This window comes from Malaclemys terrapin, chromosome 1, assembly GCF_027887155.1.
Source record: "Malaclemys terrapin pileata isolate rMalTer1 chromosome 1, rMalTer1.hap1, whole genome shotgun sequence".
In the NCBI taxonomy this organism is placed as follows: domain Eukaryota; kingdom Metazoa; phylum Chordata; order Testudines; family Emydidae; genus Malaclemys; species Malaclemys terrapin.
Window position 1 is genome coordinate 52919574 of NC_071505.1, and position 19594 is coordinate 52939167.

General features: G+C 38.9%; 1 protein-coding gene across 1 annotated transcript in view; it reads left to right on the top strand.

The window, feature by feature from the left end:
- Positions 1-18772, top strand: part of PNPLA8 (patatin like phospholipase domain containing 8) — a 62343-nt gene extending 43571 nt beyond the window's left edge. The window contains exons 9-10 of the mRNA XM_054024322.1: positions 15717-15912; positions 17650-18772. Of these exons, the coding sequence (XP_053880297.1) occupies positions 15717-15912; positions 17650-17924 (471 nt within the window). The 3' untranslated portion in view covers positions 17925-18772. The remainder of the gene's footprint in view (positions 1-15716; positions 15913-17649) is intronic.
- The last annotated feature ends 822 nt before the right edge of the window (positions 18773-19594 follow it).

The window sequence follows — 19594 nt, forward strand, 5'->3', positions numbered from 1 at the left end:
AAATTTAAGAAATATAATGACTGGCTATGAACATACAAACAAACAGCTGGCTGCCAACAGTGAAGTATGACACAATTAAACTGTAATTAAGTTTCTATTGTTTAGTACAATATGTAATATTGTAATGTATTTTGATTTGATCCTTACTGATTATTTATATACTCTAAGACCAGGATTATTCAAGTGCAGTTTGTGACCTGCAAGGGAAGAGAAGACCTCCCATGAGGTCAACAGTACTTGTTCTGTGCTCTTGAGTTTCTAATGGGGGGGCATAAGATTGCTGTGAATGGGGGGGGGTGGAAGGATAGGAGGGGGAGCAAGGGGATCTATGGGGGGGTTAGCAGAGAGAGCAGCCATCTCCACCCTGGAAAGGGGCATCCCAGCAATTCCTATTGCCATTCCTATGGCAGTTCCTTGGCAGCTGGTGCCCTGTGGTGGCTGGCATCCTGTGCTGTGATGCCCCACTGCCTGGGTGGCCTGTCCTCCACCCCAACAGCTGGCACATGTGCTTCTGCCCCTCCCCTGGGCTAGGTGCCTCTGCTGTGACTAGTGGTGGCTAGAAGGCAGAGAGCGGAGAGCTGTTCCTAGTGACCAGCCCAATCCTCGTGCACTGTGGTGGCTGCTCCAGTCTATCCTCTGTGAGATATTGTGGTGGTGGAAAACACTGGGGGGCAGGGAACATCCATCAGCTGCCACCCTCCAGTATTTCCATTGTGGGGACGCTAGCCTTCTTCCCACCTCATTCCTGTTCCACTGCTTCTGGTTTCTAGCATGTGTGAGATTTCCCTATGACTTTAGAAGTCTGTCTGCCTCCTTTATAATACTTACCCATCCTTGCCACAGTTGACTTTCATATCATAATTTTAATTCTTTACCTTTGAAACGGATAGTAGTTGGCTGGCTAGGGTTGTTTTTTTGGGGGGTGAGGGGGAAAATTGGTTTTCGTCAATTTGGTTTTGTTTGGTTTTTACCTTAATCCAAAGGATATGGCCACAAAAAATACCTATTCTTACTGCTGCAAACTAGGATCTTGCAGGCTGGTCACAAGAAATCATTTCCTAGGCTACTATGCAGTTACAAGAAAATCTGTTGGTTTTTTTTGTTTTGTTTTTTTAAAAAGCTCTGCAAGAGTCTGAGCCCCCTCAAATCTGCACCAGTAAAACTGAAGAGAGGAATGTCCCACAACTATTAGTGAATCTGTTTTGTAACATGGAGAGAAGGTGTGAATTTTTTGGGGAGGGGCAGAATGGGTTTAAGAGATTTGAGAACCACTGCTCTAAAGGCCTGGTCCTGAGAAAGACAGGGTGCATGCAAACCCCATCAACTTCAAATATTTAAATTTGACATGTACAAATCAACCAGAAATGCCTAAAATTACCCCTTGTGTGTTGGACTTCAATGGGACTCAGTATCTTTCAGGATCTGTATATGTTGAATTGTGTATATTTTCTTCTCACTTTATATAAAAGCTTGTACATTTATGTGTATACTGTAAATTTTGGAGGAGCTTTTAAAAACTTGACCATCTCCTTCCAAAAGAATAAATAGGGCAAAACTACAAATGGCTGCATTTAGAATCTCATCCATTTAATTTCCCACACCCTATTTATTGCATCGTATTTGCTTTTTCGTTGTAACTGGCACATACCAGTTCCTTTGGCAATATCAAGCTGTAACTGTGAGTTCTAGTGCTTTAGAAGTAAAATTCTTATCTTTCCCCCAGACTTGAAATTACTATTCTAATCAAGAGCACACATTCAAAACTTCAAGGAAAAAAATCATACATTGTAATGTTTGTTGTTGAATTTTCATGTCACACTAAATAACATTAGATCTATGAATATATTATTAAAAATTAAAAGATAATACTGAATTACTTTTGTAAAAGGCTCTGGTAAAATTTGTCACTGTATGAAAAATTGTATATTGTCCAGTATGAAACTAGTTGATTTGCTGTTGAGCAAGGGATGTTAACTGAACACCTATTGGAAAATCTTTGTCAGTGCTCATTTACATACTCTTTCCCTGCTGTACCACTTCATTATGCTCAGTGTTCTGGCAGCAAAGCTGACTTACATCTGGACAGGGGTTACAAAAATCATAATGTTAATAAGTCTGACTTATTCGCTATCTCACTGACTGCAGCAGCATGACAGGATAGAGCATGCTAAGAATGGAGAAGCACCAAAGGGCAGGGATGACTCCTATGTTTGGTTAAGAGAAGAGGGGGACTTGCAGCTGTTGTGAGTGTAAACAAAGGGAAGAGATGTCAAAATGTAGGGCAAGGAAAGACAACATAAGAACCAGAGAGAATAAAGGGAATGAGCCACTTGTCAGCTCTGGCCAATTGCCCAGTAGTCTGATAGAAACCTGGACATTTGCACATACTTTATATGGATGCTTGTTAACCAAATAGTCATTTGAAGAGTGGCAGTAAATTGTAGTCACCCTTTTCATCATGGATTCCAACGTACCAATCCCTATGGGTATGGTCATTTCATTTATATTAGGACATGTGATTTAGGCTGACACTAAAGTTCAGCTTCTGAAAATACAATTTTTTAAACAAATGTTCACTTTAAATCTAAACTAACTGATTATATATGCTTCCATGATGTACACAGTATTCTGTATAAATAAAAACATGAGGCTTTATACTGGAATGTGTTCTGTACATTCTGAAAGGAGCTGATCCACCCCTCACCTCCTGAATTTTACAGGAGTTGAGAAGGCTCAGGCCCACACATGAGGTGCTTGTGAGCTTGGACAATTATACCTTAAATTGGTAATTTTGTTTGGGATATAATTTAATCTTGATGAAAACATTTTCAGTCTGGTAAAGCAAGAACAGGTTTGTTTGAGTTGTTTCTTGATCTTTCCTTAGGATAAGCTGAAAGTTGAGGGAGGCTTTGAGACAGTAGAATGCATGTATGCACAGTGGGTCCATGAAATGTGTGTTATAAGTGTAGATCACTATTTTGAAAACATAAAGAGAGAAATGAATATTTGATCTTAAAGGTAGAGATGTCAGAATGCATGTTAAAGTCTACTGTACATGCTTCTTCTGATACATTCCATACTTCTTGTTGATGCCTTGCATTCACTAATTGTTATACCTGGGAGTATTCAAAAGTTCATCATGGTTTAAGTGCAGCTGATTATACATGTAGATGAAAAACAAGCTAGTCTATAGGTTAGAAAATGCAGCTTGTCACCACAGCTGCTAGACTCTTGTACATAGTTCCCACATTCTTTTCACTGATGGCCACTCCACTGTATAATTGTATTGTACTTACCAAGGTGTTTCATAGCCTCATTCCGTTACTTGATTTCACACAATCATGAACTTGTATTGCTCCATCTCTTCAAGCAAGAGTCAAACATCAATAGCTTGGGTAAGTCTTTTCACATACCAGTATACTACCTTTGGCCTGTCATTGGTGTTCTTTGCTGCAGAAGAATGCTGGGAATGGTGATAATTTCACCTCCAATATTCAAATAGATGAAATGCTTCAGAAAGGTGATTGATAAAGGGTTCAAAAAGGCAGAGACAGTGGAAACTGGGTCTTTAAATCAAACTGACAAACTTGACATAATTTCTTTTTAAAATAAAGGCAAGAAGTCAAGAGCAAATCTTCAGATTTTGGCCCACAAATATAATCCTTGCACCCAGGGATTGGTCAAGTTTATCCTATTTACTCATCAACTCCTCGTTAATGTAGAACTTTGGCATTTTTACTTGACATTGTTTTAGTACCTCTGCATTTTCTTTAATTTTAGTCTATCTGATATTCCATAGCACTGAAAGGACATGAGCCAAACTGAATGATTAGCCTACCTTTTGGTTTGTGTCTATTATACTAATGCCTGACTTTTAGAAGCTAAGAATGCTTACAACCATGGAAAAAAAGCACTTAAAATAGTAACCAATACGGAACATGCTCAGCAAATGAAGAAAGAAACTAAATGAATATTAGCAGATACCCAAATCAAATTGACAATAAAAATAGAAGGGTAGCCATGTTAGTCTGAATCTGTAAAAAGCAACAGAGGGTCCTGTGGCACATTTAAGACTAACAGAAGTATTGGAGCATAAGTTTTCGTGGGTGAATGCCCACTTCTTCAGACGCAAGTAATGGAAATTTCCAGAGGCAGGTATAAATCAGTATGGAGATAACGAGGTTAGTTCAATCAGGGAGGGTGAGGTGCTCTGCTAGCAGTTGAGGTGTGAACACCAAGGGAGGAGAAACTGCTTCTGTAGTTGGATAGCCATTCACAGTCTTTGTTTAATCCTGATCTGATGGTGTCAAATTTGCAAATGAACTGGAGCTCAACAGTTTCTCTTTGGAGTCTGGTCCTGAAGTTCTTTTGCTGTAAGATGGCTACCTTTAGATCTGCTATTGTGTGGCCAGGGAGGTTGAAGTGTTCTCCTGCAGGTTTTTGTATATTGTCATTCCTGATATCTGACTTGTGTCCATTTATCCTCTTGTGTAGTGACTGTCCAGTTTGGCCAATGTACATAGCAGAGGGGCATTGCTGGCACATGATGGCATATATAACATTGGTGGACATGCAGGTGAATGAGCCGGTGATGATGTAGCTGATCTGGTTAGGTCCTGTGATGGTGTTGCTGGTGTAGATATGTGGGCAGAGTTGGCATCGAGGTTTGTTGCATGGGTTGGTTCCTGAGTTAGAGTTGTTATGGTGCGGTGCGTGGTTGCTGGTGAGAATATGCTTAAGGTTGGCGGGTTGTCTGTGGGCGAGGACTGGCCTGCCTCCCAAGGTCTGTGAAAGTGAGGGATCATTGTCCAAGATGAGTTGTAGATCACTGATGCGTTGTAGAGGTTTAAGCTGAGGACTGTAGGTGATGGCCAGTGGAGTTCTGTTGGTTTCTTTTTTGGGCCTGTCTTGTAGCAGGAGGCTTCTGGGTACACGTCTGGCTCTGTTGATTTGTTTCTTTATTTCCTTGTGTGGGTATCGTAGTTTTGAGAATACTTGGTGAAGATCTTGTAGGTGTTGGTCTCTGTCTGAGGGGTTGGAGCAGATGCGGTTGTACCTCAGCGCTTGGCTGTAGATGATGGATCGTGTGGTGTGTCCGGGGTGGAAGCTGGAGGCATGAAGGTAGATGTAGCGGTCGGTGGGTTTTCGGTATAGGGTGGTGTTAACATGGCCATCGCTTATTTGTACTGTGGTGTCTAGAAAGTGGACCTCCCGTGTAGATTGGTCCAGGCTGAGGTTGATGGTGGGGTGGAAGCTGTTGAAATCGTGGTGGAATTCTTCCAGGGTCTCCTTCCCATGGGTCCACAGATGTCATCAGTGTAGCGTAGGTAGAGAAGGGGCGTGAGTGGACGAGAGCTGAGGAAGCATTGTTCCAGGTCAGCCATAAAAATGTTGGCATATTGTGGGGCCATGCAAGAGCCCATGGCGGTGCCACTGGTCTGGAGGTATATATTGTCACCAAATTTGGAATAATTGTGCGTGAGGATAAAGTCACAGAGCTCAGCAACAAGTTGTGCTGTGTCATCATCAGGGATACTGTTCCTGACAGCTTGTATTCCATCTGTGTGTGGGATGTTTGTGTAGAGAGACTCTACATCTATGGTGGCTAGCATGGTGTTTTCTGGGAGGTCACCAATGCATTGTAGTTTTCTCAGGAAATCTGTGGTGTCACGGAGATAGCTGGGAGTGCTGGTGGCTTAGGGTCTGAGTAGGGAGTCCACATATCCAGACAGTCCTTCGGTGAGAGTGCCAATGCCCAAGATGATGGGGCGTCCAGGATTTCCAGGTTTGTGGATATTGGGTAGTAGATAGAATAACCCCGGTTGGGGCTCTAAGGGTATGTTGATTTGTTCCTGTGTTAGTGTAGGGAGTGTCCTGAGTAGATGGTGCAGTTTCTTAGTGTATTCCTCAGTGGGATCTGAGGAAAGTGGCCTGTAGAATTTGGTATTGGAGAGTTGTCTGGCAGCCTCCTTCTGGTAGTCGGACCTGTTCATGATGACAACAGCACCTCCTTTATCAGTCTCTTTAATGATAATGTCAGGGTGTTTTCTGAGGCTGTGGATGGCATTGCGTTCTGCACGACTTAGGTTATGAGGCAAGCGATGTTGTTTCTCCACAATTTCTGCCTGTGCTCGTCGGCGGAAGCATTCTATGTATAGGTCCAGACTGTCATTTCGACCCTCAGGAGGAGTCCATGTGGAGTTCTTCTTCCTGTGTTGTTGGTGGGAGGGTATCTGTGTATCAGTGTGCTGTTCAGTATTATCTTGAAAGTATTCTTTGAGTCGGAGGCGGCGAAAGTAGGCTTCCAGATCACCGCAGAACTGTATCATGTTCGTGGGGGTGCTGGGGCAAAAAGAGAGTCCCTGAGATAGAACAGACACTTCTGCTGGATTTAGTGTGTAGCTGGGTAAATTGATGATATTGCTGGGTGAGTTAGGGGTACCCCTGTTTTGGCCCCATGTGGCAGGTAGGATTTTAGACAGCTTACGGTCCTTTTTCCTTTGTAGAGAGGTGAAGTGTGTAATGTAGGTCTCCTGTCTTATTTTAGTAAAGTCCATTTGTGTGGAGGTTTGGTTATTTATGAAAGTCTCCAGGTTGGAGAGCTCTTTCTTGATGTTTTTCTGTTTGCTGTATGGGATGCTGATCAGGTGGTTCCTCTGTTTCTTTGATAGTGTATGCCATAATCTCTCACTGTGGTCTGTGCAGTATGTAGATAGCAATGGATTTTTCAACTTCAGTCCATTTGGTATGATGTCCATCCGTTTGCATTTGGAAAGGAAGATATCTGTCTGTATTTGTGCAAGTTTCTTCATGAGGTTGATAGATTTCCATTCCATACTGCTAAAAGCAGGATTAAACAAAGACTATGAATGGCTATCCAACTACAGAAGCAGTTTCTCCTCCCTTGGTGTTCACACCTCAACTGCTAGCAGAGCACCTCACCCTCCCTGATTGAACCTCGTTATCTCCATACTAATTTATACTTGCCTCTGGAAATTTCTATTACTTGTATCTGATGAAGTGGGCATTCACCCACGAAAGCTTATGCTCCAATACTTCCGTTAGTCTTAAAGGTGCCATAGGATCCTCTGTTGCTTAATAAAAATAGATACTCTCAAACTCCAGCCAAGGATTAGTATGTTGTAAAGAAGATTGTGATAATCTCAGTGTTTTATGAATACAATTGAATGAGGAATTATTTTTGCAGTGTCGTGTAGAGTCTCAGACAAACATGAAAAGCTCATCATGATCCCATGAAGTGATCCACTTTATGCAATATTTAGGTCAGTCATTCAGGACTTATGTATTGACTATTTAAAGATGTTTTGTTTCAATGAAAACATTTTAGTTTCCAATCTTCACCAATATGAAGTGAGGAAACAAATTAAATGAACTTTCAGATTCTAAATACTTGATTTAAGTGTTTATTATATGAAGACATTTGGAAATCCTTCATTGTAACTGCATTGTCTATAGCTAATGCCCTGTATACAATGTATATACATGGCTGAAGATCATTGCAGATCATTATTTAAGTGCTGCATAACAGTGCTCCACAATCTAGGATTTGTTTTTTGTTTTTTAAGTATATAACCCTAACAGTTACAAAGAAAAGTCTCACAATGTGAACCAAATGTAAATTGATATGGTAATGTCTTCCTGAGTCTGCAGAAGGCCTGAAACAATAGCTATGGTAAGTCCGAACATACCTCACTAATGTCAATAAGATGTTGATTCTGAAGCCAAATGATGACATTAACTGTCAACATTTACTCTTTCACCAGTGTTCATTTTAACAGAAACAGCTTTCTATTATGTTTTTGTCTTTGTTTAAATTAGTAGCAGATTGGGAACAGGATGCAGTCATGTAACTAGTTCAAGGGGGGGAGAAAGAACCAAACCTTCATACACACACCCCCAATTTGTTTCCTCTGCCCTGGCCCAAAAGGGGGAGGGAAAGAGGAAATACATTGCTCTCCCCACTACCAACATCCATACTTGCTCCAAGATCTCCAAAACTTCCCGTGACTCACTCTCAACTGTCTGTATTCAGCGATTAACTTCCAGTTCCTCCTCCCCTTCCCCAACTTCTATAACTCATTTATTAATTGTCGATACAAAAATTCACAATTTAAAATCGGGGCAACATAAAATCATTGAATTTTTATTAGAATAAACAGCTAGTAGGAATAAGTCTCGTGCCACATAGGATGTGCAACCTTGTTGGTAGTCATGATTACTTTGCCAATTACTTTGATTAGACACAAATAAATGAAATGATTGTTTATAGAATTTCCCTGTTAGTTATTTCCTCTTCAAGTATTGTAACTCCCATTATTTTTAATAGACAATAATTTAGGCTGTTTTAAATCTTACCCTGTTATATAATCACTAGTATTTAAAAAGTATGCATTTTCAGATAAGGTGGCATTACATCCTACTTTTGATATCAGCGCCCTACCTTTCTTCACTATAGGAGGGATTTTAAAATTTATGTTGAAATCCCGGCCCCATTGAAGTAAACACCCATTGACTTCAATAGTGTCAAGATTTCATCTTTAATATCTCAAATATATATGAGGTAATTTGGGATCTTTGTGTGTGCTCTAATTTTAACTATTCTTTTGGGAAGAGACCCATCGACTAAGCTAAATTTTGGAGAGAATCTTTTTTTGTAAAACTCCCTTTTTCTTCCTTTAGAGCTGCTGGCACCCATATTTGGGCAGCACTTCTCTTGAACCTCAGTCCATAGCCCACTCATGCCTTCAACTTTAAAAATCTGAATTGGAAGCTGTGCACAATTTCTAACTTTGTTTGTATGCAGCTGAAATTGGCTTCCCCTTTTTATAGAATACAAATGTAATCTTTACTCTGTGTGTTCTCAATGCCAGGATCTTTGTAATACAAGTTTTTAGGGGGGGGAAAGTGGGTGGGGAAGGAAGGAGTGTGTAAGTATACATATATACACACACACACACACACACACTTTTAAAACTCTTTGCATAGGTCTGTTATCCCTGAAAGATACTTCAGGTGCATATTGTGCTGGGAACATTCCAGTGGTTGTGTACATTGCATACTCCTTTGGCCTTGGTCATGGCTACACACCCAGACTTAGTAATATCACAACATGAAGTTCACTTTAGCATTATTGCTTTAATGGATTTGCCTACTTTACAGGTGATTATAATTCCATTCAGTTTTTGGCAACAAGTCACATATTCTTCTCTACAGCACATGGGGGAGGGTTGTGTGTGTGTGAAAATCAGAACTGTAATGAAATGTAAATGAAATTCACTAGAATGAGTAGATGTGATTCAGTTAACATACTCTATTCTAAGATTAAGAAAATAAGCAGGGAAAATACAAATATTGAAGTTTTAGATTAAAGTCTGTGAAGTAGCTAATTATTCATAGGACAATACTATACTTTGGTTTTGGGTTGGGATTTTTTTGTATAGAACACAGATTAACAATAAATGAGGATAGGGTGTACCAAAACGAGACACTTCGCTTCAGCTGTGTTTTGAGCAAAATGTGCAAACCAGTCCAACAACAGTTCAAAGAGTTTTTGTAGATCCAAATGAAAGCTTAATAAAAAAAAACCTCATCAAGCCAATAATCCTGTTTTCACAGCACTTATTTATCCATTGCAGCTGTAGTTTAAAAAAAAAAAAAAGTTTCTGTTGAACGTGAATCTACTCTAAATTATTTATTATTCCAAACTACGCTAGAGTATGAATGCATCTTTGGTTATTCTTGTGATTTGATGGGCCAGTGTTAAGAGCTGATATGTTTTTATTTTACATTGTACTGTAACTATAATCTCTATTTACATTATTTAAATATTATTGGACATGATTTTGTTAGGTTTTATTATTGTAGTTTAAATCCAATCCCAGGCCCTAGACGGCTCTCTCATCAGTTAAAAGTGCAGTCCTTATCCACTAAAATCAACTCCAACAAAACACCAGCTAAACCTCATACAGACAAGCGCTAATATGCACAAATAAAATTTCTCCTCAGATTCCAAAAAAAAGCTCCATTTCCTTAATCTTTTCCAGTGCCTGCTCAGAACAATGGGCTTGTACCATGCCTAGAAGGAAAGCAGATTTGGGCTGTTTTGAACAAGGGGGAAGTGAATTCCAAATGTGAGGGGCTTTAGGAAAGCACTTGAGCACATTCCTGAGTTGGGAAAAAGGTCCCATAACTCATCACAGCAGCACATTGAAGAAAGATTGTAGATTCATAGCGGTGTAATGTTGACACACACGCATTATTGGACTGCATCTCTGCAGTAAGAAGAGGTTGTAAGCTACCCTCCTCTGGTATCTGTTTTCACTCTATTAATCAAGCGACTGAGGCTTTGTATACACTAGTCCTTTTGTCGGTAAAACTTTTGTTGGTCAGGGATGTGAAAAACACACACACACAACCGACAAAAGCATCGGTGTGGAGATGCTCTCCTGCTGACATAGCATAGAGTGGCTACACAGGAGACCTTACAGCAGAGCTGCTGCAGTGGTACAGCTGTGCCGCTGTAAGGTCTGTAGTTTAGACAAAGCTGTGGTATCTGATCCTGCCCCCACTATAGTCTAATTCATTTTAGTGGAAGCAGAATCAGGCCCTTAAACAGGTCACAATTTGACGGAGCTATTAACGTGCTTTGAGTAATGGTTAGTTGGGCCAGACACAAATAGAGCTACAATCACAGGAAAAAAAGACTACTTGCCTCGTATCAAAATTCAGCTTTCAGAACTAGGAGGTCCACTTTCATTAAAATAATCTGCCTTCCAACAGGAGAGTTTATTGGGGTTTTAAACCATTGGTGTGAGTCTTAGCTGTGATATAAATCCAACATTCACACCAGAGTAAAAGGTGTTATTCCAAGATGAGTGTCTATCACAGTTATAACATATCTCTGAGCTTCAAGGGTGAAATAAATGTACAATAATTGATATGTACTTGCAATAAGAAAATAACTGGTTGAAAAAAAGTATCAAAATTAGTGGCAAATTGGTCTGTTTTCTCCAGAGATAACTCAGTTTTACATAGCCAGTGAGAATGTTATTATTTGGAACTTTTAAATATATCATTAAATGCAGAAATATTAAAAAACATGCTTCTACCCAAAAGAAACCTAAAGGTGAAATTTTAAACTGTACATTTACAAGGAATTCAAATTCAACTGCTGCTTGTTGAACTTGATTATGTTTTCCATTTTGACTGGACTACTTCAGACTTTCACAGTATTTTTATTTTTGTGATGTTTTTCCCCATGTATGAAGTCCTTTTCAGCATTTGGATTTTATATCAAATTCTTTTGGTTGGTTTGAAAGATGAAAAATATGTTTGAGTATGTGTCACTGTTATTGTAAGGGCTAATTGCTTAGTAAAGGATAATGTGACATCAGCTCCAGTGAAGTAGTTTTCCAAGTGCATAAGTGTTTAGTGACTCACTAGTCTTGGTAAACTTTTAAAGGTCATTTTACAGTTAGTAGAACACATTTTGATTCCAGAAAATATTTAGTTCCTTTTTTAAAAAATATTGAAACATTTGAAATTGCATGTGAAGTAGCTTTGTAGAACAAGCCAATTTCAGGCAATCAGACTATTTTCTGCAAAAAATCTGATTTGATTGTATGAAATTGTAGCAAGGCTTTTATTTGACCACTATCTGGAAAAGGGCTTGCATTTTTGTATTGTTTCTTAAATGTTTTTGACATAAAATTTAATTATGTCACTGAAATATACATATTAACACACACAATCCTGTTAAGAAAAGCACCACTGTGGTTGCTGCAAAAATTGCATTGGTTATATGTGTAATCATATTAGCACTTGAAGAACAACCTTTGGGGCACCTGAAAGTGAAAGGTGTCTATATCTTGTCTGCTTTTTGAGGACTAAAATGGCTTCAGACATTTTCTGCAGTATATATATTTTATTATAGTATTTTTACAGACAGGACTTTGGTAGGACTCAAGTGAGTTAATCCTCTTCTCTGAATGCATAAAATATAATTGTCATAAGACATCAGCCATCATATTTTTCTCTATTTATAAATTTTTTTAGATCTCTACAGTCTATAAATGCATCTAGAAGTTATAGTGCCATAATAAATATTTATAGCCTTGTAACTACAGTCTATTAATACACCTTGTAGTTCTAGTGCCATTATATGTATTTATAGTCTTGTAATTCATTTTTCCAACTTTGATTTTGCATAATTTGATTTTTCTATTATTTAAATAAAAAGGAAAATGCCCCTTTTGCTTCTGCAGTTCTCCATACAGCTCCCCTTATCCCTTTGTTCTCCTTCAAACTTCCTCCCTTTCTCTCTCACTTCTTCCAGAGCTGCACAGCTTTTAACATTCGTCTTTTCTTTAACAAACAAAAACTTGGAAGACATATCATGATCCCTATTTAAAATGCAATGGTTAAGGGTTAGAGACTTGAACAGAATAATATTGGAAGCCAGAGCAGCAATGCATAATATGTGGTAAATCTTTATTACATCCTTTGGTGTTCATCGTAATAATGATCACAGTGAATTGTTCTGATTTTACTGTAACTGTAATAAGTAACTCTGTTGCTATTTAACATTATTTGATGTCCACTTATTAGAAAGTGGTGTGGGTCCTGAAATAGGAAAGCATCCCAACTCAGGACAGGCACTTAAGCACATGCTTAAATGCCATTAGAATCAATGGGATTTTTAAGTACATGCTTAAAATAATAATGTAATCTTTGAACAGGGTTATGTTAATGCAAAATAGGAGCCTTTTAGTTCATGCCTGCAGTGGCACAGTACTTAAACAGCTTAATTTGTATGTTACCAAATATCGTACATTTCACAGTATAGCCAATACAATTGTGCAATTACACAACATTACAACTTGTCAAAGCTGCAAGATCAAACAATATTACACAGGGATAAAATCATAGAACGAGAGTACCAATTTAAAAAACTCATATGGTACACCCACATCTTGAATACTGCGTGTGGATGTGGTCGCCCCATCTCAAAAAGATATATTGGAATTGGAAAAGGGCAACAAAAATTATTAGGGGTATCAGACAGCTTCCATATGAGGAGAGATTAATAAGACTGGGACTTTTCAGCTTGGAAAAGAGATGACTGGAGGTGATATGATTGAGAGCTATAAAATCATGACTGGTGTGGAGAAAGTAAATAAGGAAGTGTTATTTACTCCTTCTCAAAGCACAAGAACTAGGGGGTCACCAAATGAAATTAATAGGCAGCAGGTTTAAAACAAACAAAAGGAAGTATTTCTTCACACAACACAGTCAAACTGTGGAACTCTTTGCCAGAGGATGTTGTGAAGGCCAAGATTATAACAGTGTTCAAAAAAGAACTAGATAAATTCATGGGGGATAGGTCCATCAATGGCTATTAGCTAGGATGGGCAGGGATGGTTTCCCTAGCCTCTGTTTGCCAGAAGCTGGGAATGGGCGACACAGAATGGATCACTTGATGATTACCTGTTCTGTTCATTCCCTCTGGAGTTCCTGGCATTGGCCACTGTCGGAAGACAGAATACTGGGCTAGATGGACCTTTGGTCTGACCCAGTATGGCCACTCTTATGTAAATTGGCAAAAAAGGGAATGAGAAAGGTTGTCCCTTAGAAAATACAATCTTAATTTCTCAATTACTGAGGGACAGTTTTTGCTCAGTACTATATTTGCTTTCCACAACCAAATCTCTGTATAATTTTTCATGAGTGATATATCTGAATATTTGGATACTAATATCTAAACTGTATCTTTTAGATTTATTAATCTAAATTCGGGTTATTGCTGATTATGTACTATATGTATTGTATGACTTCTAAATGAACCGTTGTACTTTTGGATAATCTAAGCACCAGATGTACAGCACCAGATGTACAGACACTCTTTCTTTAACCTGTGTATTATATAATTTTAACAGTGGCTTTAATAGAATTCCCCTGTGGTGGATGCAACACTTCTTGAGTTAGGAACTTGTCATCTATAATTTTTAGAAATCCCAGGGATGTTTTAGTATAGGCAGCATGAGATCTCCATGGTGATCCAGTTTTTTCCCCCTACATGTTAAAGATACATGCTTAAGGAACCCGTCATCCTTCTTCTCTAGTGTGATTTTGGTGGTCTGTAGCAGGCCCCAATTGGTAACAACTCATCTTGTGTGTTATCTATTAGGACAATGATCCATAAGCATTCAGGAAAATTTTGTTTCAGAGTTGTCAGTGACTCAAACAGGTAATGCCATTTTTGACATAGAGTGCCAGTGCCTCTCCCTCTCCCTGGTTTCTGCTCTCTCTAATTCCTTTGTTACCACTTCCTTTTCTTTCCTTGAATCTGGGATGGTGATGCTTCCTGAATCTGGCTGTCCAAGCGCTCTTCAGCTTTGATCATGCTCTGCAGAGTCAGTATTTGTTCTTCCCAACCACAAATCTTGTCTTCCAGCACAGCCACCAACTTGCACTTCATACAGAGTGTCACAGTTAAAAGCTAACTGCACCTCTGTTCCCTTCCTGGTTTCTCTGAATATAACCCTTTATGTGTCGGGGCTCGGGCCTTTACCTATCCTGGGATGGAATTCCACTATTCTCCCACTCTTAGACTGTGTCCTGGACTATGGTACCCTATGTATAAATCATGCTTACCCAGTTCTCCCACTACAGAGTCTGTGACCAATAGTATATAGCATCTGTCATGATCAAATGACCTTATTAAAACCCAAGTATTGTTTATTTTAACAGTAGGGAAAAGGCATTTAGAGAAAGGGATTTTGAAACCATCTACAGATGTCTGTCTTACCTTAAAGGTTTTCCATCCCCTTAAGGTAAACTAGCAGGCCCAGTTTCTTCAGACACCACAGCAGGTGCCTATTTCTCATCCTGGTTTCCCCAAACAACTTCCCTCCCTCCCTCCCTCCCTCCCTCCCTCTAGTCCCCTTTTTTTAAACTGCTGGTCCTTTTGATCTTTTATGCTCCCCAGTTTTTTCCTGGCATTGTCTCTTAACAATCCTCAACTGTTTGCTGAGAAGTGGTTTAACTTGAGCCATTCTCTCATTTCCTGCTTGTTTTCATTACAGACCTCTATTAAGCTAAACCACTATATTCATACAGTAAACATCCCGATAATAGATTGATGTACAATATTTGTGAATTATTACACAATATCTCCAATTTCTTCACATGGAGGAAGTCCCTTTTGGCTTCAGGCGGGAAAGCAAGTATGGCATAGCCCTTGCAGGTCACTGTCTCCTCCTTGCCATTGCATTATTGAACTTAGACCTGTACCTAGAGCACCTCTTGCATTCCCTTCAAAACTGCCATTTGCCCTTCCTGTATGCCTGTTTAGCAACTGACTTCTGTACTAAGCCTCACTGCTTGAATCCACCCCCTCAAAAAGAGGGAGGGATTAACCACACAAAGACTTCAAACGCAGGGGGGCAGGGGCTGATCACAGATGCAAGGTTCCAGCCACATGGTCCTCGCAGAGATACAAATCAATCCTGTCTCACCTGTCCTATTCAAGTCCCAGAAGCCAAACCACAATGACCCTCATGGAGACCAAACCACAGACCAATCAGAACACTCACCAAGTTCCCATTTGTTTTGTTTCATTAATTTGTCATGTTTCAGTTTTGCAGTGTTAATTTATAATGAAAATGCAAGCAGCTTAATATAATATTAATTTGTAGGATGGAGGCCTGCTTCTGAATAATCCCACTGCTTTGGCTGTCCATGAGAGCAAATGCCTTTGGCCAAATGTCCCACTGCAGTGCGTAATATCGTTGGGCACTGGTAGATATGAAAGCGAGAGGAAGAACAGCATCACATACACAAGTTTGAAAACCAAACTTACAAATGTTATCAGCAGCGCAACTGACACAGAAGGTTAGTATCTAATGATTTGTTGTCTTGTCTCTAATTGTTTTTAACTATTTATGGTTCTCAGGATGTCACTTGTTATCATTAGAAATACAGTACATCAGAAAACATATAATACCATGAAAATATATGCAATAAAGAAAATGTAAATGTGTTTTGTGCACTTTTAGTCCAGGGAAAACTTCATAACCTTTTTTCAAATTGGGATTACATTGTTAATCTCTTTGCCTGCCATATGCAGTTGGATTTCAGGTTTAGTGTAGATGAACAGTTTAGACCAAAGCAGGAAAATGGAGATGTAAAGAATAATTTTTTTCAGTAATCTGTTTTCACCATACGTCATAAATATTTCCACTTTCTTGCTATATTTTAAATGTATCATTTTCCCTCTCTTTATTACCTCTGATATTGGCTTTTTATTTTTAGTTATTATTATGGATGTACTGGGTAATTATAGAGCTTGTGAAATATGCATTTAAATTATCTCTCTGAGTCTGCACCTTGAGTATGCTATTACTAAGCTGTCTTTAATTGATGAATACATCACATCTCAACAATGTAACCATAATGCTGATGAGGCATTAGGAATACAAAACTACATCAAGAAAGGTTACAAACCCTAGAAATCAGAATAAGAATTTGGCTGAGAATTATAGTAATCAAACAGTGTTTGTTTGTTTGTTTTAACTTGGCCTTCAGAAGAAGAGCAATCCTGGAAATCATTTCAGGAGTAAAGGAAATGGGGGACACTTTCTGTGTATATAGTTTCAGCTGTTCGCAGAGAAATATTAAAGCAATTGATCCAGAACATTCATTTGTCTTCTGAAACTTGTGACACTTTTAAAAACGCCCTCTTCACTCTAAGGACCAAGTTCTGTCTGTCAATGAGTGTGTCTTTGATGTCAATGGGAGCCATTCACACACATCTGAGGGCAAAATCTCACCCAGGCATGGGAGCACAATAGAATTACATAATTAGATGGTCGTACCTTTCTCCATTTTATAAGCTGCAGAAATGTGGATTCTGAAAGAATGTTTTGTCCGTATCAACACTTATTGGAAACCCAGGCTCAGAGTGAACTGATACACAGTGATTTAAAAAGTACCCACACGTCTTTATAGTTCTCCTGCTGCTTAGTTCCATGTATGAGCAGAGCAACAATGTGAGACTACTCAGTAAGGCAAGCCGGATTTGGTCTCTTATTAATTTTACTTTGCCTCTCATCAGTGTAAAATGGTGAAGTGGAGAGGTAGCTGAGTTGTTCTCCTAGTGTAGAAGTAGGAAGGAAGAGAAGCTTATCTAAGCAATTTGGTGATACCCTGTTTCCCCGAAAATAAGACATCCTCCGAAAATAAGGCCTACTTACAGTTTTGCCTCTCGTTGTAATATAAGGCATCCCCCCGATAATAAGACCTCCCCGATAATAAGGCATCCACCGATAATAAGGCATTTTTCATTTCTGAAAAATAAGACATCCCCTGAAAATAAGACCTAGCGCATCTTTGGGAGCAAAAATTAATATAAGACACTGTCTTATTTTCGGGGAAACAGGGTATGAGAGCTACTATGGCTAAGAAACAGTGGAGAGGGAGGAGAGATTGAAGGAGGTGATTGGTGGGGGTGAAGCTGCTGTGAAGTTAATTAGTCTGCAAAAGCAAGCCGAATTTGTAGGACTGCTTTTCCCTTGATTTGTCAGAAACTTAATTAGGATTTAACATTTTACTATCTTTGTTTTAAACCAGAAGTCCATACTATGCTGGATGGCCTGTTACCTCCAGACACCTATTTCAGATTTAATCCTCTGATGAATGAAGACATACCTCTGGATGAAAATCGGAAGGAAAAACTCAATCAGTTGCGGACAGATGGAATACGGTATTTAGAACGAAATGAAGAAAAAATTAAAAAAGCTGCCAAAATCCTAACACAAGAAAAAACAGTTTTGCAGAAATTGAATGAATGGATAAGGTTAAAAGCCTATATGTGTGAAGGACTTCCATTTTTTTCCAAACTGTGAATATATAATTAACGAAAACTCATATATACCGTTCCAGAGAATCCAGCCAATTCTATAAGGGATCTGTGCATACATCGTTACTGTATAATTCTGGATAGCTGTCAAAGTCCAGGGAATGCTGGAGAAAGCACTTCTCAGTCAAGCACTGGTATAGTGCTGCCTGCTTTGTACACACATCCTTGGAATAAGGTTTCGTGGTGTTCCTTTTTTGAGATTTAGAAACATTACTGTTGTACTGGTTAATTTTAGTGAAATACTGGTGGTTTTTTTGGCTGTTCATGCAGGCCTATTTTAGATTCATTACACCTAGCTCACTTTGTGCCACCTAAGATTAACAATTATGAAAAACAAATGTGCTATACATTTTTGTAAATATACCATAATCATGTTGACAGTAACACATTGTTTATTTACCTATTACTGAATTTAAAATAAAAACAAAAATCAAACTGATTTCTATAAGTATATTGTAGTCTCTGCAATATATACTACAAGCTGTTTTACTGCCAGTGAAGGTAATATCCTTTCAGTTTATGAAAACCTAAAGCTGGGCCCACGTAAATGCACTTTTCCATTTCAAAGATAATGTTAAAATAATTTGTTTTTAATATGCATTTTTTGTGTGTAACAGTTAACTTTGTCCAGTAAGATGTTTGCTGATTATAAAAAGGTATAAAATACTCAAAATCAACCAGTATTTTTTCTGTAATTTTAAGATGTGCTGTGCATTAACTTTTATAGGTTCAACTCCAGAATAAATTATTCGTTGTTTGAAAATAACTCTCAAACCTCATCCCAGCAAATATTCTTGTCACATAATAAAGGAAATAAACTCTTGAAATAATCCACTTCTCATGCTGCAGTAGTGACTTTCTTAACATATTGAAATCTCAGAATCGGATAGCACCAAACTTTAGAAATCAGTGTATATACTTTTCCTGTAAAGATGATGCATGTGTTAGGTAAAAAAGCAAGTCCTCACTCACCTCTCCAGCACCCGAGTTCGTGCGGAGTTGGTATGGGCTCACAATCTGTCAGAAACCAGACACCAATTCGTTGATCAACGGGCTCACACTATCCTTAGCTTGAAAGGCTTCAGAGTAAGTGTGGCAAATTTATTAGGGGTGAGCATCAATATTTATACACAGAAGTAAACAAAGTGATTAACAGATCATAATGGTCATGCATAATCAAACAAGATTTTACAGGATAAAACAGGTTAAAATGTATATTCAAAAAGATAAGGGGAGATGGCTACTTAAGGGGAGGGGGGGGGTGTCATGAGTAGTTCGCAGGTCAGAGCTTCAGTTAAAAGTTCAGACAGAGACATCAAGTCTGGGTTAAGTTTAAGCTCATCAAAAGTTCAGACTCAACATTCCTCCATTTGTAGCTTTGGGATAACTATTTACCAAAAGCTACACCCCATTTAAAGGAGCCAAGGGCCGCTTGGCAATTTCAGCCTGGGCCAACTCGAAGAGAGTAAGGCCCTTGGCTGAAGTAGGAAAAGAATAAACTGACCTACATGAGTTTGAGGGAGGGGACACACTGAATACAGCAACACAGTATTATAAGGATTACTATGGCCCCAACAATACCCACCAAGAGTTTTTTAACCCACCCAAATCCAGGCAGCCAATTCCATAAGGCTCCCCACCAATCATAAGGTGGCT